The sequence below is a fragment of the Podarcis muralis genome, chromosome Z, assembly GCF_964188315.1.
Source record: "Podarcis muralis chromosome Z, rPodMur119.hap1.1, whole genome shotgun sequence".
NCBI lineage: Eukaryota > Metazoa > Chordata > Lepidosauria > Squamata > Lacertidae > Podarcis > Podarcis muralis.
This window is the reverse complement of record NC_135673.1, coordinates 11,425,020-11,447,173: the sequence shown is the minus strand read 5'-3', so window position 1 is coordinate 11,447,173 and position 22,154 is coordinate 11,425,020. Positions and strand designations below refer to the sequence as shown.

The window sequence follows — 22,154 nt, the reverse complement described above, 5'->3', positions numbered from 1 at the left end:
CCCTCGAAACTGTTTACAAAAACAATGAAATTTTCAGTGATAAACAGTTAAAACCAACAAATTAAAAACCTATGAGGGGAAAAACACTAAAATAATAAGCTAGGTAGGGATGATGGGAGGTGTAGTCCAACAACATCTGGGGACCCAATGTTGAGAAGGGCTGGTCTCTACTGGCAGGCAGGGGTCATTAATTCCCAGCCCTACCTGGATATGCTGGGGATTGAACCTGGGATTTCTTCATGCAAAGTGGATGCTCTACCACTGAGCCAGGGCCCTTCCCCTTCTGTAGTTCCTATCTCTAGACCAGTCAGTGGCAAAGAAGAACCTAATACAAGGTTTATGCCCTTTATACAAGGGCATATTCCAGCCAGGCAAGAACACTCATTGAGGGTACAAATGAGGGCTGGTGAGCAATGTGGCTCAGAAGGGTATATGGCCCATGGAGAATCCTGAGGACAGATTGGGATTGAGGGCCATATTGGCTCCCCGGCTTGAAGTGCCCCAAGATGGGAGGATGTGCATGCTGGTCACACATCTGATTTGGACAGGTGCCCACACAGAGCCTACACCAATACGTTCTGCATTCATATCTGCCATGAGGCATAGATTCCTAAGCTAGAGAGTACTTTAGGCCCGTTAATTTGCATGGGTTTACTCTCAACAAAAAGTGGTCGAGTACAACCAATGGGCATCAGAAGTAAGGGATTTCAGCCCACGTCTTCCAGGTAAAAGCCATTTTTCTGAACCCCAGAACTCCTGCCCACCTCAACAAGTCCAGACAGGTTGCAGCATTTGGAACTACTTAGTTGAAAGAAAAGGCGAGTAAGATGTGACATGATACAAAACTTCGCAAGGCATGGAGAAAGTGAGTAAAATTTTTCTCGCTCTCTCTTAACACTAGAACTTGTGGACATCTTATGAAGCTGAATGTTGGAAAATTCAGGAAAGATAAAAGAAAGGACTCCACATAGTTGTTAGACTATGGAACTTGCTCTCACTGGAGGCAGTGATGGCGACTGACTTGGATGGCTTTAAAAGAGGATCAGACAAGTTTATGGAGGACAAGGCTATCAACAGATGTTACGCATGATGGAGGCCATGCTATAGTTCCACAGCTGGAGATAGTATGCCTTCAAATACTGGAGACTGCAGGAAGGGAGAGTGCTTTTGCAAGGATTGGGTCCTGCTTGTGAGCTTTCCAAGAAGGCATCTGGTTGGCCATGATGAGAATGGGAAGCTGGACTAGATGGGCCTTGAATGTGATCTAGCAGACTCTTCTTATCTTCTAATGTTATTATGAAGTGGGAACTCATTATTTTGCAGGGTTGGGGGCGGGAGGAATAGAAAAATGCTTCTTCGCTCTCCCAAGCAACAAATCAAGGAAGCAAAGTTTGCAGCCAAATGTCAGCTCCTCTCCCCGCCCCACAATAGCAAATCTCTGCCAGTATCTTCTTCCTGCACCCCACTGTTTTTATACGGAGGGAAGGCGAGGAGATGTAGCACATGAAACATTTTGTTTATAAAATGTCGACGCTTGTGTTTTATTTCCCTATGTTTTCCCCCTCCCTCCATACCCCCCACCCGCAATCTAGATAACGGATGACACCACCAAGCTTTCAGTGCCTTCCGCAATAATGCTGCCACAACAGCCTTTCGAGGGGTTATTAATAATAGATTGTGTTGATGAGTTTGGAATTTGGCAATAGACCCCCCACTGGAAAGACATTAACACCGCAGGACTAAGGAGTCCCTCCCTTGCAAATCAGCAACTAAATGGCTTCCTTGATGGGCTCTGGGCATGAGAAACTCCTGTACTGTGTCTCTGAAAACCAACATATGAAGTTATTTTGTTTTATTCAAGCTCCAACTCTCCCCTCTCCCTCTCTCACACTCCTCTTTTTAATGTTCCCATTTGAGAAGAATGGGCTATTATAAATCCTGTCCATAAGTCATTCCCGCCACCCCCACCATCCTCCAAGACAAAACAAAAACATTAAGGAGTTATTAATTCTGTTAGAATTGCAGTGGGGTTATTTTGGTGTAAGGCAAAGTAGGCTATTGTGGGCAGGGTCACGCTTCCAAGGGCTGCATCGCACTTTGGTGATTCCCCCTGCGTAGGTTGGAAATAGCATCTGACGCTCATGGTGATCTTTTTATTGTATGTGCAGGGAGTTAGATCCAGACTAAGACAGTTGCAGTTAGGTCTCATAAGTTAGGAATGAATCAAGTCTAACTGATTCCCACAGGGACTAAGTGCAAATCACCTACAGTGCAATCCTATTCATCGAAATCAGAAGTAAGTCCCATTGAGTTCAATGGGGTTTACTCCCAGGTAGGTGGGCACAAGATTACAGCTTTAGACTACCAAGGGACGCGGGTGGCGCTGTGGTCTAAAACCACAGAGCCTAGGGCTTGCCGATCAGAAGGTCGGCAGTTCGAATCCCCGCGACGGGGTGAGCTCCCGTTGTATGCAGCAAAATGTTTTAGGCCAGCCATGGAATTGAGTCCCAAGCAATTCTACCACTGGTTTTGCCTTGATTTAGCTGAGAAACCTCCATAAACTTCTGTGGCTTCTTTGAAAGAAGAAGGAGTCATAAATAGAATACTCCACCCCAAATCTCACACTTTAATTTGACTGCAGCTTTTTGAGGATTATGTTCTCAACAGAAACAATTGCATGATTATAATATTTTTAAAGAAACCTCTCTGCATGTGATTGTTGGAGAATGCACTGAGCAAAGCGTTGCCTTCTCTCCTGCATGTAAGTGCCTTCATGTAGAAACTTTGTAGATTATATGCATTGGTGGGGTCTGACACCATACTCTGGAATACTCAGTTCTGCTCAGAGGAAAGAGACAGGGAGGCTTGGGATCCCAGCAGGGTTGAGCCCAGGCATCTAACCAAAGAGCAAGGTGAAACTGTGGCTGGATGGCTACGTGGGAACTGGTTGAAGTTAAATCCTTCGAAGACAGAGGTCCTTGGGCTGGGTCGAGACATTATGGGGTTGGGGGGCCAACTCCCATCCCTTGCAGGGGTGCAATTAGTGCTGGCGCCTTCCGCCAGGAGTTTGGGTGTAATCTTTGATGCCTCCCTTTCTATGGAGGTGCAGGTTACAGCTATAACAAAGGCGGCATTTTTTCATCTCCGCCAAGCTAAGCAGTTGGTCCCCTACCTCTCTCGCCCTGACCTAGCCACTGTGATCCATGCAACGGTCACTTCCAGGCTTGACTATTGTAACTCACTCCACATGGGGCTGCCCTTGAAACTGACCCAGAAACTCCAGCAGGTACAGAATGCCGCTGTGAGGCTCGTTACAGGGTCCACATTCATCCAGTGCTGTACCAGCTGCACTGGCTCCCAGTGGAATACAGGGTCAGGTTTAAGGTGCTGGTTTTAACCTTTAAAGCCCTATACGGCCTAGGACCCTTGTACCTACGGGACCGCCTCTCCTGGTATGTCCCATGGAGGATCTTACAATCTGCAAATAACAACACCCTGAAGATTCTGGGCCGCAGGGAGATCAGACTGGCCTCGACCAGAGCCAGGGCCTTTTCAGCCATGGCCCTGGCCCTGGCCTGGTGGAACACACTCTCACAAGACTAGGGCCCTGGGAGATCTGACATCTTTCCTCAGGGCCTGTAAGACGAAGCTGCTACGCCAGATCTTTGGTCAGGGTTCAGCCTGACTCATTTTCTTTTTGTATAAGAACAAGCACGAAGGAGGTTCCCAGCTTGCTCATAGGTCCTTATAATATCAGTGGAAACAGTTGTTCTTGGCGAGTATTAACCACTTCCAATTTTAAGCTGAAGATTGTCACTTGTCCAGTTTTAATTTTAATTGTTGGAATTAATTGTGGGATGTATCTTAATTGATTGATCGCTTGTATTATGCGTATCGTCTTATTTATATGGTGTTAGCTGCTCTGAGCCTGGCTTTTGGTTGGGGAGGGTAGGATACAAATAAGATATTATTATTATTATTATTATTATTATTAGTGGAGAAACAAGCTGAGGATGGTTGCAGGAGGCTGTCAGATACAGGAGGAGGTGGCAGTGTGGAACTGGCTGAGCAGAAGGAAGAATGCAGAACTGCATTGAGTGAGTGTAGCTGGAACAGAGAGGCGGCAACGAAAGAGTGCAGTGTATATATAGCAAATGGGAACATATTTAAGGGATGGAGTGTAACGGAAGCGAAAAGGTGCATTTTGGGTTAGGGGGAGCTTTGCCCCAGATTTCAGAAAGAGATTGTAGTTCCTTCTATCTCTGATGATCAGGCTGTGAGTGCTGTTGCTAAGGAAGCATTCATAGCCCTATGGATGCACAAGACAGAGCATATCCTCCAACATGTTGAGGCTGAAAACAGGGATGCGCATCTTCCTGGCTGCGCTCCTGTGCAAGTCTTGTGACCCACATGAGAACATGTGGTGGAAGGCAATAAAACCAGAGCAGGGATGGGGAGGGGATCTGTGTGGCCCTCCATATGTGGCTGGACTCCTGTTATCCCTGACCATTGGCTTTGGGAGTTGGAATACAACAACATTTGAAAGGCCACCGGCTCCCCATCCCTGTGATAGAGTGATAGAATGGACTGTGCCATGTCTTGCTGCATGGCAGGGGTGCGTGTGTGTCACACCTACTCTGTTTGTTGTTTTTTTAAGTCCATGAGTTTCTTTTAGTTCACATTTGTGGGGAAAGACTAATAAATAACTCCTCTTAGAACGGAATGGACAAATGTTTACCTCAAGAAAATTCACCAGTGTTTTAGCGCACGTTTCTCTGCTGGAGAGCATCTTTGCAACATCTGGAGAATTTTGAATTCTAAAGAATGGTAATGGTTGGTTCTCTTATCTTCTCCCCTCCCCCCACCCCCACCCCCGGATAGAACCATTAACATCCACACAAGACATTTAAAGCACTATATTTAATAGCACTATTCCACCCCTTTAACAGTTGTGGAAAACTATAATTTGTTAATGGTGCTGGGAACTGTAGTTCCGTGAAGTCAATGTTGTTGTTTAATTTAGATTTCTTGATAATGCTTATTGCTTCAGTTCCTTTAAAACAAGGCAAACCAACCCTGCTGGGTTTTTAGAAGGGGCTTGTACTAATTCTGTTAGTTTTATCAAAAAAATTTATATATATAACTGTTGATTTTATCTATATATTGAGAATTGTATTATGCCTACTTGTTTTATAACATCTGTTGATTTTAATGGTATTTCCTTACAAATGGCTCATCTTATTTTATGTAAGTTGCTTACAGTTGTGGGTTTTTTGGGGAAAACAATCATTGTTATTATTAAGCAGTAGTATACAAACCTTCCTAAGTAAATAAATTTTATTTACTTTATTTATAAAAACATTTATATGCCACTTTTCATATAAAAAGTGCTTCACAGCAACTATACTTAGAATCATACAATGCAAAACATAGAAAAATGTTAAATGTTTTCAAAACATTAAAATCAGAAATCGGCTAAGCATTATGGAAAGATGTATTATAAATTGCCTGCATAAGCCTGATGGAATAGAAAAGTTATCAGCAGTTTAAAAGTTGAAACAGAATAGGAAATAGCAGTAGCTAATCACAGAGTAGAAGAGCAGAGACGCTGACCATTACTGAGTAGTTATGAATACTGAGTATTCTCTTATTTGACACCCTCCTTTTGCAAACCACCCTGCTGCCACAATCATTCTCCTTAGTCTCTGAGTTCACCCAGAGAGAACATAACCTATCTAGTCAATACAATATTGTCACATACCATGGGACCTCACGGTGAAGGGTGGGTAGGTAATGGATAACATTAAATTAGTAATAATATAACTGCCTCACGTTCTTAAGCAGGGGTCAGCAAACTTTTTCAGCAGGGGGCCAGTCCACTGTCCCTCAGACCTTGTGGGGGGCCGGACTATTTTTTTTGGGGGGGGGAATGAACGAATTTCTATGCCAAACAAATAACCCAGAGATGCATTTTAAATAAAAGCACACATTCTACTCATGTAAAAACACCAGGCAGGCCCCGCAAATTACCGTCCACTGGCCAGATTTAGAAGGCGATTGGGCCAGATCCGGGCCCTGGGCCTTAGTTTGCCTACCCATGTTCTTAAGACTTGTTTGTCACAAGCTAGTTACCTAAAAGACCCAGTGCTAAAACAATAACTAATAGTTTTGTGCAGTAGAATGCAAAAGGTATTTTTATTTCATAAAGAGGCCCATCATTCTGATACACAGACAATAACCCTTTCGCAAGGAACCTGCCATAGCAACATTAATAAAAAGAGGAGCAAATGCTATTCACATGTATGGGCTACTTTTGCTATGTAATCCTAAGTGTGGGCCTTTAAACCTTACAAAATATTCCCTTCCTCTTCCTCTTCCACTTCAAATCTTCCTAATTATGCCACCACCATTCTGACTCTGCAGCAGGAAGTTGTGTGTGTGTGTGATGTAATTAAAGCCCATGAGCCTCCCTATTCAATCTACATTGTCCACGTTTATTTCTGTCACTGCCACCATGAGTGCTAGTTAGTACTGTAACTCGCTTTAAAAAAAAATAAAAAGCGCACTTGCTGAATTTCCATAAAGATTCAAAATACAAAAATGCCTTAAACTACCATTAAAATCTGTGTGAGAGAGTGAACACTGCAGTCTCTACTGTGCCTCATTCCCGAAGGAAACATGAACCCTGAGTAAGCCCCTGGAACCTCTGGAATTCCACATCACTCAGGGATTGGGGTGGTGTGTAACAATATTTAGGTTTGATTCACCTGTTGAGGTGGAATCAATCTTGCTGAGTCTGCTAAGTTCCTACAGGTGTGTGTGGATGAATCTCTATGCACCTAATACCATTTGATGTTCTTGTGGCTGTTGTGGCATGTTTCCTATGGATGCAGAGCCAAACGCCACACACATAACTCCAGCTTAGCCTTTCCCCACAACCCTTTGCAGCATATAGCCTGAAACTACAGTTCTCCCCCAAATAATTGCCGCTCGTTAATCCATTCAGCTTTTTTTAATTGCCTGTGCTGCTCTCTCTCTCTCTTTTTTTTAATGAGTTCAACCGGCGCCCTGAACTTTATTTTTTATTTTTAATCTCTCTATATAAAATAGTTTCTCGGCTCCAGAGCAGATTAGAAGAAAATTGCAGCTATAATCTGTAGCGTGCAATTGCCGAGCTTGTAAAGAGCAATGGGTGTTGCGGGAGGGGGAGACGCATTTAGACTCCCAAAGGTGGAGCAACGCTGAGGCAATCTCAGGGACTTTTTGCAAATGAAGGATCGTTTTAATTCTCTTCTTGCGGCAATAATTTGATTCCCCATAAATTCTGCCATCAAAGCGCTGGGAGGGAGCAATGCCGTTGAATCTGTGCAGGCGACAGTGATGGAACGGGCCACTGTCAATTACAGGGTGATTATTAAGCAGAGGACGCATCCCTTCAGTCAATGTTTCCTTCACTGCAAGAAACTCTGGATCCTTTGGAAAACATTCTTCCCGCATCACACCGCCCTTTTAAAGCCAGGCTGTGAACCAGCTACTGAGTCCTGCCAGGGTTTTCCTACTGTAAGGCTACAGGCCATTTTGCTCTATAGAGCAGAGGTGGGGAACTTTTTCAGACTGGGGGCCACATTGCCTTCTGAGAAACCTTCTGAGGGCCACATGCCCAGTAGCGGGCGGAGCCAGAGGCACAAGTGGGCAGAGCAATGAATGTAAATTCTACCTGTAAATGTGAACAGGTATGGCAAGAAAAAAATATTATTTAAAGCACAGCTCAGTCAGTGGTAGAACACATGGCTTCAGGTGGAGAGTCCCAGGCTGGGCCTTAGAATCTTCATTAAAAAAAAAAACTAAGCTGGAAGTGATGAGGAAAACCCTTCTCTCTCTGAGAGGCCCTGAAAAAAGCCTCCAAGTGTCAGATTAGACAATCTTGAGGGAAGAGGAACCAGTGGTCTGGATTGGTTCTAAAATTCCTTTATATTAAAGGAACATTTGATGTTAGGAGAAAATACCAGCTCGTGGAAGGGTAGCAAGATCAGGAAGGCTTCATCCTTGAGGATATGTTTCTTTGTTTATTATCACATTTATGTCCCACATGCCCAGTGGTGGGCAGAGCCAGAGGCAAAACTGGATGGGGCAATGAATGCAGTGCTGGATTTACACACAAGTTATGCTACAATTTACGGCCTCAGATAATGGGTGGAGCTCTAAATACTTCAGGATCTACCTAATTGGGTAAAAAAATTATAGAATGATGCACATTTGGGGGAGTTAATGCTATGGGGCCTCTTAAACCTGACCTCATTTAGGCTCTCAGTGTATCTTAATCTGGCCCTGAATGAATGTAAGTATTACCTTTCTATAGTTGGAGGGATTCGAACACAGACTCACACCAGCACCCTGCTCCCTATCCTCCATCCACAAAACAAGAGGCATCCTGAGAGTTCAGGGATGCAGAAACACTTGGGGGGGGGTGCTTGGCCAGTGATGGGTGTGTGCCCTGGAGAAAGTTATGAGGGTCAGACACAGGGGCCTGTACTGGAGGGCTGCATTTGGACTTTGAGGTTCCTCATCCTCTGCCGTAAGACAGCAGCTGACTCTGCACACACACAGCCCTTTGGATTTCCATTTTCACCTTGGGGTACATTGGCTGGTTTCCCCAACCACCAGGCGGGTGGAACTCTAAATGTACCATCTAATGATTTGTCCATCTAATCCAGTTCCCTCAGTTCTGGTGGCAACTTTCTGGGGTTTCAGGCAAATATGGGATCCTTCCCATCACCAGCTGCAGGGCCGGCCAACATGTGAAGCAAAGTGCGGCAACTGCCTCAGACAGCAGGATCCACAGGGGCAGCACATCCCAATGTAGATCTTTATTCAGGGCCAGCCCACCTATGAGACGAGGTGAGCTGACCATCTCAGCTGGCAGGATCCACCAGGGCAACAGATCCTGATGTTGATCATCCTTCACCCTCTTGTTTTGATGCAGATCTTCCCTCACTCCTTCTCCCCTGTCAGGGAGGGGAGCACTTGCTCAAGTGCCAAAATGTCTAGGCCCAGCTCTGGCTGGGTACCAGTGGAGGCTGGTGCATGGTGGGTAGTAGAGCATTGCTCCACCAACTTTAGGTGGCTCTCTGCAAGCCCGTACCTGCCTGCCTTTTTTACTTGCATCCAGTCCAGGGAGTGGCACTGCCCGTCAGCTTTCTCCCTCTCCTCCCCCTTGAAGTTCTAGAATGCAACAAGTACCTCCAGTACCTCTCCTCCAGTACCATAATTCAAAAGCATCCTTTGGCGATCATAGGCAGTTTCATAGGCAGTATACCACAAAATACCAGTGACATGGGAGCAACAGCAGGAGAGAGCAATAGTCTTCAGGCTTTGCTTATAGGCACACTGAGAAAGAAGACGTTTCTGATCACATGCAGCAGAACTTGGTGATGCTCTGTATGTACCCTTATTATGGGTAGGAGAATCTGTCAGTCTTGGTTTTTCTCCATTTCTCATATTTCCACTTTTAAGTTCAGTTCTCCACATTTACACATCATTGTGTGATTATTTTTTTAAAAAATCCTCATGAAAATTAACCAGCATTTTACTGCAGATTTATCTGAATGTACACATTTTGGGATGCTGTTTTGCCTAATATACACATCATTGCTAAATGATTTCCCCATATATAATGCATTTGTGTGTGTTATTCACCCTAGTATACAGACAACTGCATTGAAAAATTCACAGAGGTGTGAATTTCAAAGGAGGGCAGTTTGCATGAGAATTAGATAAGCTTGCCTTTAAAGGTGAACTCAATTAAATTTCATCTCCATCTTACTCTTATACAACCCTAATCCCCCTTTTTTTGAGGGGTAAGAATGACCGTGGGCCTCCAATTATAACTTCAAAAAGTTGTTATTATTTATTGCATGAATATCACTCGGTTTTCTCTAAGGAGCTCAAGATGGTGTACACAGTTCGCCTCCCCATTTTATACTCACAACAACCCTGTGCGGTAGGGCTAGCCTGAGAGGCAGCAACTGGCCCAAGAGCTGCATGGCAGAGTGGGGATTTGAATTCTGGTCTTGCCTGTCCTAGTCCAATACTCTAACCCAACTATTTTTAACCTTTGGTGCGCAGGTGGCACTGTGGGTTAAACCACAGAGCCTAGGACTTGCCGATCAGAAGGTTGGTGGTTCGAATCCCCACGATTGGGTGAGCTCCCGTTGCTTGGTCCCTGCTCCTGCCAACCTAGCAGTTCGAAAGCACATCAAAAGTGCAAGTAGATAAATAGGTACCACTCCGGCGGGAAGGTAAACGGCGTTTCCGTGCACTGTTCTCCAGAAGCGGCTTAGTCATGCTGGCCACATGACCCGGAAGCTGTATGCCGGCTCCCTCGGCCAATAAAGCTAGATGAGCGCCGCAACCCCAGAGACGGCCACGACTGGACCTAATGGTCAGGGGTCCCTTTACCTTTACCTTTTTACCCAGGTGTTATTGAACTACAGCTCCCATCATCCCTGCCCACTGGTCATGCTGGCTAGGACTGATGGGAGTTGTAGTCCAACAACGTCTGGGAACCCAAGGTTGAGAAACGCTGGCTCTGTGATGTTTTAAAAGCATTGAGCTTTGTGCATTATCAACTTCTGCCCTGGGTATAGTATGTGTTTGTAAAGCTACATTTGTTTAGTTAGCATTTGGCCAGTAACATAAAAAGAAACTCAAAAAAATTAAATCAAGGAAACATGATTTAAAATCCTCGATAATTTGACAGGTTGCAATCGGTGGGCCAAGCAGGAATGAAATCTGGTTTCATCATAGTTTCTGTAATATTGCCTGCAGAAATGGCAAAACGATGCATTGAATTGTTTCCTTGTTACGGCTCTGCGATGTTTGGTGAACCTCTTGAACCGCACTTAATGTGAACAGCAAACCTGACACAGTACGGCTGGTTATCTCTCTCTGCATAGTAAATGAGTTATAAGAAAACCATTACAATCTATTTGCCCCACAAACAGGAGGAAATTAAAGACCCAGGCGAGGTGATTGAAAAGGTAAAAGTTAGGTTGTTTGGACATTATTGTAAGAGTAAACAGTGCAGAACGGTGATTTGAGGGAAGCAGAACGGGGTCGAATTTAAATGTGAGATAACAAGCTAGGGAGGCAATAAATCAGCTGTCCTGTACAAAATGCCAGATGGCTGTACCCTGGTGCAGGAAGGTGTAGTGGCCTCAATCCACCTGTAGCCACACAGACTGCAGAGGCTTCCTTTTCATGCTGTCAGGCATCCTAGGAACATTCAAAAGCACATCATATTTCTGTAGCATCCTCCACTGATCTCCCTTTACTCTTTACTAGCCATGACTGTTGCTTAGTAAGCTAGCTAGAGCAGAAGGCAGAGAGACCAACCATTGATGGAGCCTGAGCCAATGATAAGCAGAGCTAACTAATTTTATTGCTTCTCCTCCTCTTTGCTGAGTTCTGCAAGGGCAACACTGGCACTAAAGAGGAGTGTGACAGTCAGGGCCATCCCCTGGACAGGATGAAAGTAAGAACGCAGGCAGGTAGGGGTTAGCTAAGGGCAGTGTGAGGATGGTGAGTCAGTCTAATGCACAGACTCCACTGCAGCTCTTGGGTACTCTGCACCACCCCCAACTCACTTTTGCATTTCTATACCTTGTAAAAGGGGTGGGTCCAATTTTATCAGCCAATGACCATTAGCCATGAAAGCTAAATGGAAGCTCCACATTTTGAGTGCCCAGAACCTGAGACAGACACCTTGCAGCTGTACAAGCATTAAATTTGCATGTGTTGCCCTGCCCACATTTGCCTTTTGCCCCACCAGTTGTGTGATCCCCAGAAGGTTGCCCTGAAGCTTATCATCTTTCTAAAAATTTGGCACCCAGAACCAGATGCAGTAGTCAAGATGCTAGCTTATCTGCAAAGCCTACGATAAGGAACATTACTTCTCATAATCAAGACGCAATGAAGCAATTCATTTTTCAACTCTTGACACTAAAACATTGATCTGATCCAGTCAGACACTTCTTACAGGGGAGGAATCTGCAAGCAGAGTGGGGTAGGGAGAACACTGTTGTGTCTGATCAGACCATTTGCTCTGCTGCTCTCAGATTTATTGCTTTGATTCAAAAACTGTACATGGGTCATCTGCTCAACTTCCATCCTAAGCCTTCAACAGGTTTACTGCCTTGTGTTTATAATGCTAAGCCATCTAATGAGCTGTGGGTTTGATCAAGAGATATCAAAGTCAGGTCATTTGTCAAGCTCAGTTTCCTGTTGTGTGTGTTTTTGATGTCCTAAAGAAGGCCCCCCAAAAGTATTTTCCTCTGGCTGAACTGAATTAAATATCCCTTTCCTTATGTAGGGCTGCCCCACTCTTTTTCAACAAGGGAGCAGATGTGGGTGGGCTGAAAGATGCTCCTGGTGATCTGCTTGTATTTTTAAAAGCGGGAGGTTTCCTAGACTATCACAGACCCTTGTTTTCTATATCCACAAGAAACCAAAAGTTGAGTGTAATGGGTTGTACCTCAGGAGGAGGGAGAGAGTCAATTCAGTTCATCTTTCTAGGTGAACAGATGTAATTTGCACTTTCCAAAACAATACATGAACTGAAACGCAAAAGTCCTTCAAAATTCGCACATCTCTGAATTTTGCAATGCAGTTCTCCAGCCAAATAGGTGCAAAAAATCATATTCTAGAGTGAAGTGTGTATAAATATGCATACATTTATTAAAGTAGCATCAAGACTGCTCTGCAAAGAAAGAGTATACCAGTTAAAACTGCATTAAAAAGTGTTTAATATTAGGAAAAATATTAATAAAAAATGTGAATTTTCGTGCGGACTTTTATTATATCTTAATTGCAAACTCATGTGGAAATATGGAGAATCAAGGGTTGGAAGAATGAGAGAAATCAAAATTGACAGGTTTTCCCTTCTCTAGTTTCATCCAATGCATGTCCTATTCAGAGAGGACCCATTGGAATGAATGTACTTAAGTTACTCATGTCCATTGAGTACAGTGGGTCTACTCTGAGGAGGACTAGCATTGGCTACAATCCTTTGTCTTTGTGGCAAGTATAGGCAGCATCAAGTGTTAGTCTAGACTAGGACTAGCCTTCAACAGGGTTAGTGTTGAAACAGAGGGGCATGATGGATTTAAGTCTATTAATTTTAATGGGCCTACTCTTGAGTTGAAGTTAGTTGGATACAACCCTATTCCTCTTTGCACCTGTTCAGGCTGAAATGAAATTTGTTTTCTGAATGGATGCCTGAGAAATTAATTCTTTGCAAATTCCAGTATGGAACAGACCAGATCCACCCCTTACAAATGAATACTTACATTAGAACACTCTTAACTTTCAGAATTCACACATCACTGAAATTTGCCAAGCAGTTGTTTTGCTTTAAAAAGTACTCAAGTGTGTGTAAAAAGCTTATTTTTAAGGATAAAATACATTTAGAAATGCACATTTTGTATTTAAATGTGAAGTTAAATATGAAGAGGTATGCAAATGTGAATTTTCATGCAGATGATGATGATGATGATGATGATGATGATGATGATGGTGATGGTGATGATTTTAAACGGACTGGAACACATTTATGAACATGTGCAAAACAGCCTGGATATAGACTGTTTGTTCCATCCCTCTGTGGATTTCCTCCTTTGCTATGTGATGTCAAGGACTCACTGGGACAGTGAAAGCACTCAGATTTGGCTGGGTCATGTCCTGGGTCCTACATTGGGGAGTAGGGGTTAAATAAATGCCTTTTGCTTGAAAGCATTCCTACTTTACATTTGGACGATCATCCGTGGAAAGGACAAAATGCCATAAAAACAACAGAAAGCTTATCGGAGCAACAATGTTCCTCCTTCCTCCCCCTCCCTTCAGCGTGATGAATCCCCCACCCCACCTGAAAGCTTCTCTCCCCTCCCCAAATGCTTTTGCCAAACATCAGCCTGCTTCCACCCCTCATTACCTTCACCCCATTGAATGTTACTGAAGCGCAATCGGTTTTGCAACGGTCTGAATGGACTGCCCATCTGCAGATGCCTTTACATTAGCGCTGATCCTCTTGAAACCCTTTGAAGGCATCCTGTCTTCCCCACGCCCCTTTTGAGTTCAAGGGGCAAGCTTCATTAAACAGAGCCCAATCGGTTTAGGGAGCCAGGGCAGGGGAGATCTGTGCACGCTTTTAATCCTTTTAAGTACTTCCTTGGTTGCATATGCAAGGAAAAGAGAAAAGAATGGGGTCCCAGCATGCTTGGATGCTACCAAAAGCTGGAAGATGCTTCCTCTCCCTCTCAGTATGTCCTGGGCCAAGCAATGGAGGCTTGTCCACTAGGGCAAGAGGGTTACTAGCCCCACCCCAATCTCAATCTGCCCTCAGACAGCCCACAGCTGTATGCCTTCTTGTTGAAAACCAGTCCAGGGGGTGGCGGCGCTACCTGTCAGCTTCTTCCTCATGCTTAGTCTCACGGTTGTCCTTGTAGAATTCAGTGGGGAGGGAGGATGGAAGCAAAAGTATAACTTGCTGGCTCTGCCTCTCATTGGCTCAGACTCTGCCTATCATTTTACCTGTCATTTCATTCCACTCCAATAGCCTCAGTGGGCATCAGATACTACTGATTCTATGGTTGCATCAAGATAGTTTTATGAGGGGCTTCACCAAGGAGTTCCTATACAGTGGCAGAAAACTAAACACAAACTGTATGCACAGGGCCAGATTAAGGCCTTTAGAGGCCCTATGCCCTGAAAAGATTGTGTAATTTAAAATAAAAATAACACAAAGCCACAAAATAATATTTTATTGGTTACATTTCATCCTGTCTCTTATCTCAGTGATCAGAAATAAAAACAGAAAAACAAATTATGCAATGCACAATGTTTTTTTATGTTTATATGCATATGTAGATAAGAAAAAAAACAAAGTTCATATAACTCAGAAGAACATATAATTAATAAAGCATAGATTTATTGCAGCACATAACAGAATCTGATTTCCTTGCATTATTCCAATCTACGTTAGTAGATGGTGTTTTTTTTAAAAAAAATATAAAAATCAATATTTATTTTTTTAATCATTTTTGTGTGCCCTTGCTTTGCTGCTGCCCGAAGCCTCTTGAGTAATCCAGTGCTGTGTATCCAACAAAGTGTCTTAGGCCTGTCTCTTGGAATTGAGGTTCCAAGCCATTCTACTCCTGGTTTTCCCTTGATTTTGCTGAGTACTCTCCATATGTTTTGATGACCTCTTTGGAGGAAGAGCAAGGCATAAATGCAATACATTTTTTTAAAAAAAAATGTATTTCGAATCCTACACATGACTTAGATTGCAGCTTTGGGGGGTTCTGTTCTCAGCAAAAATAATTGCAATGTTTAAAATGTATTTGAGCACTGCAGAATGCACATGGAGGGTGTCATATAATCTTCTACAAGGAAATTCATGCCAGGAGATTTTCATTCCAGGTCTTCTCCTCTCTTGGAGGGTAAGGCTGTCAGTGGCTACTAGCAGCAATGGCTGTGCTCTTCTTCCATGGTCAGAGGCAGAAACATTTCTGAATACCAATTGCTGGAACCTACAGGAGGGGAGGAGGGTTCTTGTGCTCGGGTCCTGTTTCTGGGTTTCACACAGTCGTCTGATTGGGAGAAACAAGATGCTTGGCCCAATCCAGCAGGGCTCTTCTTATGTTCTGGAATTCCAGCTTGGGATCCTGCTAGGAGCCTCGGCCTCCTGACCTGAGTATTCTCCCCTTCTTCCTCCGATAGGTTGTTTGCTGCAAAATGCAGTGGGTGCATGGAGAAGATTGCCCCAACAGAGTTTGTGATGAGGGCACTGGAGTGTGTCTACCACTTGAGCTGCTTCTGCTGCTGTGTCTGCGAGCGGCAGCTGAGGAAGGGAGATGAATTTGTGCTGAAGGAGGGGCAGCTGCTCTGCAAGAGTGACTATGAAAAGGAGAAAGATTTGCTCAGCTCTGTCAGCCCTGATGACTCAGATTCAGGTGAGTCTTCTCAAATGGTGATCAGTCACGTGGCTAGGTAATTTCAATCTCTGGAACGAATGAGCAAAGCTCCTCTCTTTCTTTCCCTTTGGACGATAATGAGAGCCAGTGTAGTGTAACTGAAAGAGTGCTAGGCCTGGGTTTGAATCCCCATGCTACCAGGAAGCTCACTTGATGATTCGGGGCCAATACCTGTATCTCGGCCTGATTTACCTCACCATATTGTTGTGAGGCAGGAGGAGAAGCAATGCCCACCACCTTGAGCTCCTTGGAGGAAAAAGTGGTATATAAATGAAATAAATAAATAAATAATGTAGAGTTTGGGAACCTCAAGCCAGAGAGACAAATGTCTCTGGGAGTCTCCCCAGGCCAAGACCTTTCCCCAGCCACCTCACTAGATTTTCTCCACCCCATACTTGAGTGCATTGACTTGGCTGGAATATGTCCTTTGAACTGTGATTATGTATCTTAAATGACCAGCTAGATTGATGTACCTTTGAAAGAAGAGTTTGGATTTGATATCCCACTTTATCACTACCCCAAGGAGTCTCAAAGCAGCTAACATTCTCCTTTCCCTTCCTCCCCCACAACAAACACTCTGTGAGGTGAGTGGGGCTGAGAGATTTCAGAGAAGTGTGACTGGCCCAAGGTCACCCAGCAGCTGCATGTGGAGGAGCGGGGAAGCGAACCTGGTTCACCAGATTATGAGTCTACTGCTCTTAACCACTACACCACGTGGGCTCTCTTGACCGTAGTCTGCTGTACAAAAGTCAAAGGCACATCTCTCTCTCTCTGCCCACTTCCCCCCTCTGGCCACACCCACCATTGGTATGAACCCCCCCCCCCCGAATGTTGCTCATGCGGCCCCAGGCTAAAAAAGGTACCCCTGTGGCAATGTGTATTACTTCAAAATTTGATGAGTTAGAAATGCTTAAATTGGGGAGCCCTCCTGTTTATGCTGCTGAGTAGGGTTCCAGACAACTGCCCCAAAGTTCTATGTTAATGGTGCCACAGATTATAACTGTTCCTCAGTGGGTAAATGAAGTGTGTCACACAATAGCTGAAGTACTTTCCTGCCACTCAGAAAGCTGGAATATGGCACCTGGAGCCAAAAGTTATTACTAGGTTATTAATAGTTAAATCTGAGAGGGAGACATTTGAGACATACGTACAACTCTCCTTCAGAATAGGTTAAGAAACAACCAGCTAAAGTTCCCATTGCCTGCAAGCCTAGTCTTCCCTTGGGGTAGGGGTGGAGGTGTTTTTTCCCCAGCCTGAGGCCCACATTCCCCTTACCAGGGCCACATTCCAGTGGTGGGAGGAGACAGAGACAAAAGTGAGTGGAGCAACAAATGTAGATGCTATCTTTATATGTCATGCTAGTTTCTTCACAATCCCCTTTCTTTACAAGCAGGAGGAATTACCAGAGTTCATAGACAACATTCAAGCCAGGCAAAAATATTGAGGATGTGATGGAGGGCAAGTGAGGGGCATGATGTAAGGAGAGTTCTGAGGGCCAGGTAGAGGGCTGCTTTTGATCCCTGGTCCTGAGGTTCTTCACCATTGCCTTGGAGCACCTGGCTGGTCACTAGGAGAAACCTGATGCTAACTGGATGGACCTGTGGTGGTCCTGTGTGAGCGGTCATGTATTTTAATTTGTTCCATTTGCAATTGACCAATAGTTAAAAGTGATGATGAGGATGGGGATGTGAAACCGACCAAAGGACAAGCAAACCCAGGGAAGGGTGGAGACGACGGGAAGGACCCAAGGAGACCAAAGCGGCCGCGGACGATACTCACAACACAGCAGAGGAGAGCTTTCAAAGCTTCATTTGAAGTATCTTCCAAGCCTTGTAGGAAGGTAGGCTGTCATTGTTCAAACACCACCATTCACAATCTGATTCTGTATCATGGTTGTGGCAAAAGCATACACCTCAACTGGCATCTTCAGCTAAAAGAATTGTACGTTTAGGGTCAGCCCAACCATTAGGTAGAATGAGGCGGATAATGCTATGTAAGGCAGCAGGTGCAAGTGTTCCCTAACTGAGCTTGCTGCCCTCTGATACAGGGCAGGATGCTGCCCATTGGCAGTGATTATGGCTGCTTACACACCATGCACTGAAAGCACATACAAAGCATATGGCTCTACACTACAAAAAAGCTATAGTTTACCGCTCACAGAGCTACAATTCCCAGCACTCATATCAAACCACAGTTCCCAGGATTATTTGAGGGAAACTGTGTACTTTAAATTTGTGGTGTGTACATGTTGTGGACTTATTTCCACTTTGAAGTCTGCAAATATAAAACTATTCCTGCCTCTAGGTCCTTTGTGACTTTGGATAGCTTCCAAATGGACAACTTCCCCATTTTCTGCAGAAGCCAAACTTTTTGACAGTTCATTTTTTTAAGAAATCAATTTCCAGGAAGAATGTTTGTGAACATTCCATTACATCATACTCACTCAGCCAATCCGTGCCAGGGACCTCTCCACCAAAAAGCACAATACAATATAGACATTGACATGGCGAAGTTAGCACTGCCAATTCTTTGTAGGTCCAAAGACTCTAGACACACAGAGAGAAAAATAAAATTGATTCTGCATTATTTGACTCATTGAACTCTTATCTCCTCTTCTGTCTCATTAACTTCACCATCTCTACAATCTTAGCATTGAACCTGTTATTTATTCTTCTGGATGTCCCTGCAGTTTCTTGGAAATGCAGGGCTCAGAGAATTTAGGCATTTTGTTTGATTGCAGCAACTTTCCATTTCAGCTCCACAACTTATTTCACCTTTTTACCTTTGTTGCAGGTTAGGGAGACACTAGCAGCTGAAACAGGCCTCAGTGTCAGAGTTGTCCAGGTGTGGTTTCAGAATCAAAGAGCAAAGGTAAGGTCCTGCCTACCAATAAGACAGAACGGGTTCTAACCAACCAAGTCCAACTCAGTGTAGACCCACTTAAAATTAATGGACCTACCCTGGTCATATCTATTAACTTAAGTGGGCCTGCTCTGACTAGGATTAATATTGGCTACAACCCAGGAGATGAAGTGGAGCTCAGAAATGCTCTCCTTAATTTATTTTTTATTCAAGATGGAACATTTTGCCAATCTTATCCAACCACTTTAGGTTTCCCACGGATCCCTCTGAAGATCTGTCACACATTTGCATCTAATTTCATTTGGGGTCATGGTTTGTTGACAACCCTAACTGTGGCGAAGAGATTTGGCTTTTCATCAGAAGGAGGGGAGCACATAGACTACGCAAACCCTCCAGCATTCTGCCAAATAAAATGGGGGGGGGGTTATGTTATGTTATGTGGGGCAAATTATTCTTAGCCACAACCTGAAGGGATGAGAAAAGAGCCCCCCCCCCCCCCCGCAACAGAGAACTTAAGCACTCTGCATGGTGTTGTTATTAAGCCAGGCTGCAGCATGCTGAGGGGAGGGGAGGACAAGAAAACATTGCCCTGTGTGGGTTACAGCTAGGGGGTCCAAGAGTGAAGGTACATGTGGGGAAGGAGGGGGGGACGCTTCTTCCTTTCCTACAGCAAACTTACAAGAGAGAGAGAGAGAATGGGGGGCCGCGGCAGAAGACACCCCCTGAAAGAAAACAAAACCACAACAGGAGGCGCAGGGCAGGAGGGACTCAAAATGGCCGCCTTTCTGGAGCGACGCTGGGATTCTTTCCGCCGTGCTCCTCTCCCTTCTTGATGCCTCAGCCGCTTTCTAACTCACCACCTTCCCCTCCCATGCAGGGGGGGAGGGAGGGGCCGACACAGCGGCGTGTGAGGAAGGAAGCACTCACGGTAGTGGGTAACACTGCCATATGTGACCTCAGCAAGCTGGCTCGACTACTAATTCTGCTGTTGTTGTTGTTGCTGCTGCTGCTGCTGCTGCTGCTGTTGCTGCCACCTCCTCCTTCCGCCCAGAGATGCACGACTCTACTGTGCAACCACGTGACCATCGCCCGGATTTCTCTCCCCCTCCCCTCTCCCTCTCCCCTCACACCTTGAGAAATGCAAGTTCACACACATGCTCTTTCCACCCTTCCTTCTTATCATCATCACAATGTCCTTCACTGCCTCTTTTGGTGCTGTGCTCTCGCAGGAGCCATGGCACCAAAAAATGGGACATTCCAGAATCCAATCAGAAGCTAAGATAGCTTCTGTAATTTCAGGATGTCCCGAGAAAATCGGGACGGTTGAGGGGAATGGAATATGGCGATCAAGCATAATAGATATTACAGGATGGGGGAGGGGAGAGAAGTGGAGGACAGGAAGTACAAGTGACTTGTGCATCCTTCTTTGTTGTACTTCCTGTGTCATACCCTGAGCAGCCCCTGCTTAACTTTTCCCAAAGCGAGAAGCAAAAGCTCCATAAGCAGAAATAGTTCCGGGGTTGGTAGTCAGAGTGGGTAGGTAGGGAAATATGTGAATTCAAGTTAAGACACTACATTGGCCGTATTTATTTATTTTAATTGGTCTAGTATGAGTAGGAGTAACACTGGATACATAGGAAGAGGAACAGTGAATCACATCTATTGCCTCTCCTAGGACCGCCCCAGACTGGTGTGCTGGTTTTTTTTTTTTAAGGGGGAATTCTGCAAAATGCAATTGACACCACAATTTTACATTAGTCCACACACAATTCCACTTTATTTGTTGTTGTGCAATGCTTCCCCAATGTCACTGCATTACTGCTAGAAGGACACTCTTGCACTACTGGAGATGGTGGCTATGTTCTACCTCCACTGCCAGAGGCATCATGCCTCTGAATACCAGTAGCTGGGAATTGCAAGTGAGCAGAGTGCAGTTGTGCTCATGTCCTTCTTTCAGGCTTCCCACAGGCACCTGGTCAGCCACTATGAGAACAGGGTGATGGACTAAAAGGCCATTGGCCTGACCTAGCAGGGCTCTTCTTATGTTCTACCTTCACTGTCAGAGTAGTATGCCTCTGTATGCCCGTTGCTGGAAACAGCAGGAGGGGAGTGTGTTGTTGCACTCCGTCCTTCTTGCAGGCTTCCCACAGGCATCTAGCCAGCCAGTGTGAGAATTTGATTGATGTGCCCCTGTTTAGTCCTGATTTTCCTTTCTTCCTCAGATGAAGAAATTGGCCCGAAGGCATCAACAGCAGCAGGAGCAGCAGAATTCACAGCGACTAGGTCAAGGTGAAACCACAGTGGTGACGTGGATGGGACCTTTGGGGTTGATGATGGCATTTGGGGGTTATGGCCTTTTTTCCAGTTCCATTGCATCATTTCTGATTTGGGTGGCCAGCCCAATGCAGAATATTCAAGGTGTGAACCCAGGATATGCTTACACACAAACAAAAAGAGTGAAAGGCTTTTAACCACAGGAGTATTGGGTATATACCCTGCAAGTTGCTGCCAAACAAAGAAAGAAAGAAAGAAAGAAAGAAAGAAAGAAAGAAAGAAAGAGACAGGCATAGGTAGAATAATTGTACTATTCCTAGGAGGACTATACCATTCTGGAATGCAGAGGGAGGATTACCTAAGCTGAATGCTCTGCCATGTTGTGTCTTGTTTTTAAACCCTCTAAACATAGGGAAAGAGGGGAATACATTTACAGAAAAGACTCAGTGAGCATCAGCACTGTTTTTTCTGGGGGTACCCAAGGGTACGCAGTACCGGCACCTCCCCCCACATGTTAAAAGTGTGGCACTTACTGTAACAACTTCATGGTGAGTACTGGCACCTTTTTTCTTAAAAAAGAAAGCACTGGTGAGCATAAGAGGATTTTGCCTGTGCCCCACTCCCCACCCCTACCCTGCCCTGCTGAGTTGATTCTCCCCTGTGAATGTTTCCTCCACCCATAGTTTCCCAAAGTCAGGCTGATCATTGGGCTTGGAGCCCAGCTTGGCAGGGGGACCCAGGTTAAAAACAGCCTGGAGGATATTTCCGAGGAATAATTGGCAGGTGAAAGAAGCACCTTTCTCACCCTTCCCTTGGATTACTAATCATGCTTCGCATATGTGCATGTTCAAAGCATCCCATATACATTGTTTTAATCCTTCTACCACCCATGTAACGTAGTCCTCTGCACCTTAGCCCCATATTAAATACTGGAGGCAGCGGATGGCTGATACATGTCTGATGCTCCCTACTGATTGACACCACTTTTTG

The 22,154-nt window shown here is 44.8% G+C and overlaps 1 protein-coding gene across 3 annotated transcripts in view; it reads left to right on the top strand.

Annotated features, from left to right (window-relative positions):
* LMX1B (LIM homeobox transcription factor 1 beta) overlaps nucleotides 1–22,154 on the top strand; it is a 165,453-nt gene that overhangs the window by 125,797 nt on the left and 17,502 nt on the right. For all 3 annotated transcript variants that reach the window (XM_028714309.2, XM_028714308.2, XM_028714306.2), the window contains exons 3-6: nucleotides 15,775–16,007; nucleotides 17,690–17,868; nucleotides 18,822–18,899; nucleotides 21,113–21,179. In XM_028714309.2, coding sequence (XP_028570142.1) covers nucleotides 15,775–16,007; nucleotides 17,690–17,868; nucleotides 18,822–18,899; nucleotides 21,113–21,179 — 557 coding nt within the window. The remainder of the gene's footprint in view (nucleotides 1–15,774; nucleotides 16,008–17,689; nucleotides 17,869–18,821; nucleotides 18,900–21,112; nucleotides 21,180–22,154) is intronic.